Raw genomic sequence first — 10,362 nt, forward strand, 5'->3', positions numbered from 1 at the left:
AGATAGCTGCTCAAAACAGCGTAATGAAGCCTCGGAGAAGATCCAGAGGGGCTGCTCACACAGCAGCGTGGGGGTGACGATGCGAGAGTCCAAACTGGCTGCTCACGCAGCAGCGTGGTGGTGCCTCCTCCATGCTGTGAAGCTAGGGTTCGCACCTTCCCGTCCGGTCTGTCTTCGACAGTAAACACTGAAAGCCTAGAAGGCCAAAGTCAATATTCTCCCCAAAAATATAAGACACGTGACTTCCTCCCCCAATAGACATCATTATTAGGGATGAGGAGGAAGCACAATGACTAAACTTTGGTTTCCTTCTACGATATAATTTACCATTATAATGATTTCCTTTTAAACCCTATGATGAACACTATTTACAACAACACAAAGACGAGACAAAACAGTACAACTGGTAACTAATGTAGGTTCCCTGTCCCCTGCCACCGGCCGCTAATTCACCTTCAGCAAAAACTGACAAAAGTCTATCCAATTAGACCAAGAAATTTGACTTACCTCACACAGGCTAATGAAAAACATCGCGCACTTTACGCAACCGACTTTAACAAAGTCCACAGTAGACGTACATTACTACTGAAAATAACTTCGAACTCAAACGACAATTCACACACGAATTTCGAAGCCGTTCGAACAAACATCTGGTCTCGGCCGAGACAGAAAAAAGAATGCCTATGAATTTCTCAGTCAGCAACCAGGTAAACGGTGAACCCTACAAATAGCGCGCAGCTTACCGTGAACGTCCCGTGCAATGCGTGCAAAGCGTGCAAGGCGCGAATCACTGAGCTAAGCCCAGCTACCGGTCTTCCCACCTTGACACAGGTACCTGTCAGCAACGCCCGACCAAGGAACCTTATAACTACATACAACTGTCCGCGACAATGCCCCCCAAGCTAAGCATAGACATCTGTCTACACGGCAAAAGATCCCTATTCAACGCATGCCCGACTGAGGTAGTCGGCTCCCACGTTGCGACTACCGGGAATCACCCGCACGGTGAAACTGTAGGCTTGCAACAACAAACTCCAGCGCATGAGCCTGCTGTTCACCACCTTTGCTGTCTGCAGGTAACGCAGTGGTTGGTGATCTGTCTCCAACACAAACGTCTGTCCGTACAAAAATGGCTGGAACTTCTGGGTAGCCCATACAACGGCCAGACACTCACGTTCAATGGTGGAGTACTTGCTCTCCGGGGTGGACAACTTCCGGCTGGCGTAGGCGACAGGGTGGAACACGCCATCCTTTTCTTGCATAAGCACAGCTCCCAGTCCATGATCAGAGGCATCCGTCCGAAGCGTGAATGACTGCGACAGATCCGGCAGTTGCAAAACTGGCTTTGAGGTCAGCCTGGCTTTCAGAGCCCTGAATGCCTTCTCACACTCGGCTGTCCAAACCACGGTGTTGGGAGAATTCTTCTTTGTCAGATCAGAGAGCGGCAGAGCAATTGCAGAGAAATTTGGGATGAACTTCCGGTAGTATCCGGCTAGACCAAGGAACGCCCGAACTTGCTTCTTGGTCTCTGGAACCGGAGCCTCGTCAATTTTCTGCAGCTTGTTGTCCTCAGGTAAGATCTCACCCTTCCTCACCACGTGACCCAAGAAACTCAACTCCTCGAACCCAACGAAGCACTTCATCGGTCTGGCAGAGAGATTGGCCTGCTCAAGGCGCCGCAACACAGCCTCCAGCGCAGCCAAATGTTCCTTCCAGGTTTCGGTCGCCACCAGAATGTCGTCCATGAAGTTATGAACGTCGTTCCTCCCCAGCGGTTCCAGCAAAGCCCTCATCATACGGGAAAACACAGCCACGGCGTTCTTCAGTCCAAACGGCATGACTGTAAATTGGAACTGGCCTACCGGAGTGGTGAACGCGGTCATGGGACGGACGTCGTCTCGGATGGGTATCTGCCAATACCCCTTGGAAAGATCAAACTTGCTGAAGTAAGTCGCTCGACCCAAACCAGCGAACAGGTGTTCCACATCTGGGAGTGGTTCAGCATCGAAGACTGTCACATCATTCAGCCGCCTGTAATCCACACAAAAGCGAACCTTCCCATCCTTCTTGCGGATGAGCACAACAGGGGCGTTGTAGGGAGAAGCAGCCGGTTCGATAACACCCAACTTCTTCATGGCCTGCACCTCTTCCTTGATGGTCTCTACCTTGGCATAAGGTAAAGGGTACTGTTTCACTCGAACCGGTTTCGCGGATTCCACCGTCATGTCAAAAACGGCCAAAGGCGTCTGAAGGGGGACATCAGTAAGAACTCTTTCGTGCCTCTCCGCAATCTCCAACACCTGACGTCGTTGCTCGGCAGTCAGTGTAGCAGACAAGTTGACGTCCGCCACCGTTTCTTCGCCTTCCAAGCAGGGCAGGGGTAGTTCCCGATCAGGCGAAATCATCTCCTCAGTTTCTTCCACCACCGCAACCGCTATGGTGGGTATCACATCTGAGGGGTCCGTGGTGTTTTGTCGGTCTCTGTACAACTTGAGAAGATTGGCGTGGTACAGCTTCTCACGCCCGTAGATCCGAATCCTGTAGTCTGACTCGCCTTTCTTCTCCAAAACGTCGAACGGTCCCTGCCAACACAACTGCAGCTTGTTCTTCTTCTGCGGCAGCAGCAACAAAACCTTGTCTCCAGGCTGGAACTGTCTTCGCACTGTCTTCCGGTTGAACACCTCCGCGTGTTTCTGTGCAGCAGCTGACAGATTCTGACGCGCCAGTTTGCAGGTTTCCTCAATCCGGTTCCTCAAGTCAACCACATACTCAGAAGTCGTACGAACTTGTTCATCGACTTGCTCCTCCGTCCATAGGTTGCGAAGAACAGACATGGGTCCTCGCACTGTCCTGCCGTATAGAAGCTCAAAGGGAGAGAATCCCAGACTCTCCTGTGGAACTTCACGATAAGCGAAGAGGAGTGCAGGAATGTAGCGATCCCACTGCTTCGGTTTCTCTTGAGCAAGCTTGCGTAGCATGGTCTTGAGTGTTCCGTTGTACCGTTCCACCAATCCGTTTCCTTGCGCATGGTACGGAGTAGTCGCTAAACCCTTGATGGCCAGCAAACGCTCCACTTCTTTCATCACCTCGGACATGAACTGGGTACCACGGTCTGTCAAAATCTCTGAGGGAATTCCTACTCGAGTCCAGACTGCCCACATCGCTTCTGCAACCTTCACAGCCTCAATCGACTTCAATGGAATGGCTTCCGGGTACCGAGTAGCGTAGTCCACAAACACCAAAATGTACCTGTTACCAGACTCAGAAGCAGGGATGATGGGACCCACCAGATCGATCGCCACACGCTCGAACGGCGTATCGATGAGAGGCATCTTACCTAACGGTACCTTCTGTGGCTTATGAGAAACCTTTTGACACTGATCGCAAGACAACACAAAGCGACGTATGTCTGCGCACATACCTGGCCAAAAGAACTGCTGCCAAACTCGATCACGTGTCCTCTGAACACCCATGTGACCTCCCATAGGCGGTTCATGGGCCAACTTGATAACACCTAACCTCAACTGCTGGGGAACAACAACCTGAGTATAGACGCTACCACCACCGCGATACTCACGGTACAGAATCTTCTTCTTCCAAACAAACCCAACTTCACCAGAGTGACCAGACGTTCTGACGTCCCGGCGATCTGCCGCCTCACTACAACTCTTCAAAGTCGAATCATTCCGCTGAAGGTCATGCAACTGCTCAGGGGTGACTGTTTCTAGCCCTGGAGCAGCAACATGTAACAAAGTCGACTTCTTCCCTTCAGCGGCAGCCTGAGCACGAGTGACAACTGACACAACCTTGGACACAGCGTACACTGGAAGAACAATCGAGTCACCCAGCCGGGCGTGATTACCTACAATGAAATCAGCAACAGGTGTATCCATGACGATAGCCTCAACCTCACCAGTGTAGAAAGGACAATCAACCTGAACCTTAATCACTGGATAGCGCCTCTTGATGTCTTTCTCAGCCATAGAAACCTCAAGATCCTGTCCTGTGAACTGAGACCTGGAAACTAATGAACTCTTCACGACACAAACCTGAGATCCAGTATCACGCAACCCCTCTACTGCAACACCATCCACTACAACCAGGCATCTCGGGTCGTAGTCTTGCTGGCTACAGGGAGTACACAAAGTGGGTACACTGACGGGCGGTAAAGACTTCTCAGGACCACTATTCACCGCTCCCGTCGACTTGCTCTTCTTGGGGCAATCTCTAGCCAAATGTTTGGGGGACTCACAGATGAAACACTTCCTACCGGATGTACCAACTGAGTTATCTCCACTTTTCTGCTTTTCACCAACGCCAGCCTTTCCACCCTGATCACGATCATGCTGAAAAAACTTCTTACTGTCACGGTGTGCTTCAAAATGAATCTCAGCGGACTTAACTGCTTCGGCTAACGTCTGAGGTTTTTTCTCCTTAACGTACGCGGCCATGTCCGCGCTCAGGGTCTGCAAGAACTGTTCCAGCAAAACCAACTGTTTCAGTTCTGTGATCTCGGAAAGCTCATGCCACTTAGTCAAATTCTCTTCAATGCGAGCACCGAACTGTCTGAACGTTTCATGTTCTTTTCTCTTGCAGGTTCTGAGACGACGGCGGTAGGTTTCGGCTGTGAGCTGATAGCGGCCTAACAACGCGACCTTCAAACCGTCATAGTCGTCTGCGCTATCATCATCCAGAGTGTTGTACACTTCTACAGCCCTACCCGACAACCTAGTCGAGACCCTAGTTGCCCACGTATTTCTCTTCCACTTGTACAAGGTAGCGACTCTCTCAAACCTTTTCAACCAAGTAGCTATGTTTTCTTTGCTCTCATCAAACATCGGTATGGAAGGCCGAAAACCACGAAGGTCACTAGACTCTTCTTCGCCTGAGGAATCTCCCTCATTATCAGCTCCATCCCTACTTCCTTTCTTCACCCTCTTACTTTCAGACTCTCTCTGCAGGAGTTGCATGCGAAGGTCATGCTCTTCTCCTTCCTGCTTTTGCTTACGGTCATGGTCCTCTCTCTCTTGCCTTTGTTTTTCTTCAAACATCTGAGTACGTTCATATGCGGCTTTCTCATCAGTCTCTCGCTGAGCTTGAACATACTTAACTCTCTCATCAGTCTCTCGACGCGCTACTTCTAGCTTGTCCTGATAAGCTTTCCTTTCTAGTTCAAGTTTCTCCTTCTCTAGCTCTAGTCTAGCCTGTTCCGCATCTTCACGGGTCATTCGCTCGGCAATAAACTCAGGAATACTGGCAGATTTAACACCTAGCTCCTCAGCAAGTGAACGCCACCTAGCAATCCTATCCGAACTACTTTCCGTCCTAGACGCCATGATAGCACTATCATCAAGAACACGACCAGAACGAAGTTCCATAAACAAGAACAAACTAGCAAACGGTTAGCCAAAACATGAAAAATCAAAACAAGGCACAGCTGACTGGTAACAAGGACAGGAAACCCACAAGGCCTGATGCTAACCCTCGGGCCCCTCCAACCACCCACAGTTACCAGACAACAACAAAAGCTAATTAACTACAGTACATCAGTGTCCAGTGTATGGGAAGTGTGGCCAACGACAAAAATGAAGTGAATTCCTTGAATTCAAAGAGGATTTATCCTGGCAAGCTCGCCATTGTCGCGTGCATGCACGTTTGCATGTTTAGTTTTTCACATAAAAACTTTGGCCACACAACACAGCACTCACAGAACACCAATGTAAATAAATGAAAGTATTTAATAGTTCCCAGTTGGGTGAAATATGGGGGTGACGATGGATGGAACAATGAAAGGGTTAACACGAATACATGAGGATGAACATAATGAACATGAGAAAGTACACAACAGTCAAAATAACGACAACAAACGACATACGAGACAATCAGGATAGTCAAACACAAAGCACGTACGTCATAAAGGCCCTCCTCATTCCATAAATGATATCTATCGTAAGAAAGTACTTATCTACACGTTCGACGAATTCAGGGGGGGGGGGGGGTGCGCCCTCGGGTCGACACCTGCGTCTCTGTCGCGGGGGTGAGAGAATCAGCCCAGTTAAGAGCTGTCACACGGCACACACTCTGCAGTGACGGCGCCGGTTCGATGTTGCTGCCCAACAGCAGCGTGGTTGCGCCGCTGTGACGTTACAAGATAGCTGCTCAAAACAGCGTAATGAAGCCTCGGAGAAGATCCAGAGGGGCTGCTCACACAGCAGCGTGGGGGTGACGATGCGAGAGTCCAAACTGGCTGCTCACGCAGCAGCGTGGTGGTGCCTCCTCCATGCTGTGAAGCTAGGGTTCGCACCTTCCCGTCCGGTCTGTCTTCGACAGTAAACACTGAAAGCCTAGAAGGCCAAAGTCAATATTCTCCCCAAAAATATAAGACACGTGACTTCCTCCCCCAATAGACATCATTATTAGGGATGAGGAGGAAGCACAATGACTAAACTTTGGTTTCCTTCTACGATATAATTTACCATTATAATGATTTCCTTTTAAACCCTATGATGAACACTATTTACAACAACACAAAGACGAGACAAAACAGTACAACTGGTAACTAATGTAGGTTCCCTGTCCCCTGCCACCGGCCGCTAATTCACCTTCAGCAAAAACTGACAAAAGTCTATCCAATTAGACCAAGAAATTTGACTTACCTCACACAGGCTAATGAAAAACATCGCGCACTTTACGCAACCGACTTTAACAAAGTCCACAGTAGACGTACATTACTACTGAAAATAACTTCGAACTCAAACGACAATTCACACACGAATTTCGAAGCCGTTCGAACAAACATCTGGTCTCGGCCGAGACAGAAAAAAGAATGCCTATGAATTTCTCAGTCAGCAACCAGGTAAACGGTGAACCCTACAAATAGCGCGCAGCTTACCGTGAACGTCCCGTGCAATGCGTGCAAAGCGTGCAAGGCGCGAATCACTGAGCTAAGCCCAGCTACCGGTCTTCCCACCTTGACACAGGTACCTGTCAGCAACGCCCGACCAAGGAACCTTATAACTACATACAACTGTCCGCGACAGTATACGAACGCTGCTTAAGTAAAGTAATACATTCGCGATCGTCAACGTCTCAAGCAGTGGCTAATACTGGCCATCCTCATAACTCGTCACATAGGTATATGATCTTATCTAATTAATGTACTTCTGCTCGTAACCAATTTTGGGCCTTCATTTTTGAAGCAGCGAGCCGGAGAAAATACCGCAGAACAGCGACCACATACATTATTTGCCTGTGGTATTTTTTTTTCCTAATCAATTTTGTTCAATCCGCGGAATAAACATAGAAGTAGCAACAGAAATAAAGTTTACCACAGGAACGCGACGGTTTTTGGCCGACAAGCTAACGACTTTCACTTTGAAGGAGGTCAAGGACAAGGGTGGTGTGCAGAAAAGAGTGCTCAACTAGATGGAACCCAAGCACTAAGTCGGGTTGGTTGAATCAAACACAATCTCGAATTCAACCAATCTTTTCAAGCGCTTGGTTCCTACCCAGTTGAGCATTTTTTCATGCATACCACCCCAGCTCTCAGCTTCAGTCAGCTGATGCATTTTGTGGGGATAAAAAACACCATTATGATATCTCAAGGACCAGCAATCAAACTGCTTTCGCCTTCCACTCGGGTTATCACACAATAGGTTGGCGATTCTTTGCACGACTGTCGCCTTTACGGTGGCCTGAAACGCTCGTGATCATATGCAAGACGGTCGACTAACTCACAGTGCCACAAGTTGATGATCATATGCAAAACCAACGTCGCCTTTGCGCTATCGCGACTCGATCGGCGAATTCTCCATGCACAAACTAAGCTAAAGCCTCCACACCCACCCAACCCACCCCTCCCCCACCCCTCACCCCAACCCACCCCACCCCACACACCCCAAAAAACAAAAATCCAACAACAACAAATAAAAATAAAAATAAAAATAAAATAAAATACAAAAACACACACAAACACCTCCCACTTCTCACTCGCGCTCTTAAAAAAAATAAAAAATGCTGCGATGGAGAGACCGATGGCGCGGTGTGTAACCGGATCATGCAGTAACCCTATCATATCCTCCGACACTAATCTAATCCCCCCAAAACACATAAGTCAGCTTGGTTGACCACACGATACGTCTGGAGCGGTGCGCTTCGCACTGTCGCTGGCTCCGTGCTAAGCCCTCAAGATGCCGCTCGGCGCCGGCCCTTCAGACGTTGCAGACACGGCGAAACAATTGTCAATGTTGTGTGAGACGCTTGCTTGTTGTGCTTGTTGTGCTGGTACCCGGCCCTTGTTGTCGAATGGGTATGAGATGGGTCTTTACACCCCCGGTATAGGGGTGTGTATAGGTTTCGGTCGATGTGTTTGTTTGTTTGTTTGTTTGTGTGTTTGTGTTCGCATATAGATCTCAAGAATGAACGGACCGATCGTCACCAAACTTGGTGAACAGGTTCTATACATTCCTGAGACGGTCCTTACAAAAATTGGGACCAGTCAAACACACGGTTAGGGAGTTATTGGTGGATTAAGATTCTACAAGGACTTATAGAGGGACATATTAATGGTCAAAGGGAAATAACCTTCTCAGTTGGTGGCAGTGAGAATGGTAAGGACGGGGGTGTTTTTCCTACCTCGGAGGAATTTCTTTTTGTTGTTGTTGTTTGTTGTAATACCAGGGTGCACTGTTTCAGTCGAACCTGCCCATGCGATCTCCTTTCGAAACCGACAACCTGCCCATAAAGACCACTCTGAAAGATCCCAGAAGAGTTTTCTTCGATATCATTCACCTTTCCATAGCAACCACCTGTCTACAGCGACCACGTGTGGTCGGTCTCTTGTGTGCTTGTTATAGACAAGTTCGGACACGTGCAACAAAGGAAACTGTTTGTCTAAACTAATCGGGAAATTGTGTGTAGTGACCCTCTGTCCCGCGGGTATCTACAAGATTCTCAGCCTGCGCTAACCAACAAGAATACACACAGAAATACACGCACGCACGCACTCACGTACGGAACGCGGATCGTATCAACTGATGCAGGAAATTGATGCATCCAAAACCACGAATTTGATGCATCGTTTTGATGCATCAGAATTTTCGGGTTTTCCCGGAAAGTGCCGAGCAAAAAGCAAAATTTGAACCGGAATACGAAGCGAAACGAACTATTTCTAAGCCTCTTTTGTACGCGCCATTCCCAATCCCACTACCAGCAGGAATTTTTACGAAATCATGGCAAGTGTAATTGACGGTTTGAAAGAAGCTGTGGTTCAAACAGTCGAGCAAAGACGGCAGGAGGCGGCATCTGTTTATATTCGTCAAAATGTCATTTCAAGTTTTTCCGTGCTCAGGCATTTCTTACGGAAAGACCGGAAATGAATGATCTTTCGCATGCATACAAAACCGAAAGTGATGCATCAAAATGATGCATCAAAATGATGCATCATTTTCTAAAAGGATGCATCATTTTCGTATCGGATGCATCCGTTTTTGAAAATGATGCATCCTTTTTGAAAATGATGCATCCTTTTGTGAAAATGTTGCATCAAATTGTGAAAATGATGCATCAAATCTTGGTTTTGGATGCATAAATTTGATGCATCAGTTGATACAATCCGCGTTCCGTACTCACGCATGCACACACACACACACACACACACACACACACACACAAACGCATATCAAAATGAGTCTGGATCAGACGAAGTTTGCAAAGTCGCAGAACTGAATGTTCTAATCGAAGGAAACGGACTTTAACTGAAAACGGTAGCAAAACTATCATAGTTGGAACGTTTAATTATTGACAAAACACTACGTTACAATTTCAGTACGTCGACCCAGTGGTCTTTTATTAAGTAGACAGACATACAAACACTTATGATACAAATAAGGAACTTATTTCAAAACCATCGATGAATCTCGCATTGTGTGCAGATGCTGGCGAATAATTTTGGAAAGTTTGCAGTCTTGTATATTTGTACATATGTTTGTGGATTTATGTTCAGCAATATAGAAAACACAAAACTAAAGTATCTGAAACCAGGGTCGACGTTTCAAAGTTTTATGAGGGTGGTACTAATGCCGCAAGAGTTGTTAACAATCTTCAGTTAAGTGACAGCCGCCATTGCTGATACCGTGGCGACTGGAACCCGACACGGTCGCGATGTTTCACCGGTATCTTCATTACAGTCTTTTCACACTCGCTGACTATGTTTCACCATTGTTTTCATGCATTGCACTCTCTTTACATTTCGGCTATGTTTCATCATTGTTTTTTGGTTTGATAAATGTTTATTTCTGAAAACGTGCTAATAAAATTGATATTTACCCCTGTGTTAGAAAACACACACACGTACACAAGTAT

General features: G+C 47.5%; 1 protein-coding gene across 1 annotated transcript; it reads right to left on the minus strand.

Annotated features, from left to right (window-relative positions):
• Positions 1-938: 938 nt before the first annotated feature.
• LOC138964918 (uncharacterized) lies at positions 939-5,336 on the minus strand. The gene has a single exon (XM_070337027.1). The coding sequence runs from the start codon at positions 5,334-5,336 to the stop codon at positions 939-941; it is 4,398 nt and encodes a 1,465-aa protein (XP_070193128.1).
• Positions 5,337-10,362: the final 5,026 nt, after the last annotated feature.

The sequence above is a fragment of the Littorina saxatilis genome, linkage group LG1 (assembly GCF_037325665.1).
Source record: "Littorina saxatilis isolate snail1 linkage group LG1, US_GU_Lsax_2.0, whole genome shotgun sequence".
NCBI classification, from domain to species: domain Eukaryota; kingdom Metazoa; phylum Mollusca; class Gastropoda; order Littorinimorpha; family Littorinidae; genus Littorina; species Littorina saxatilis.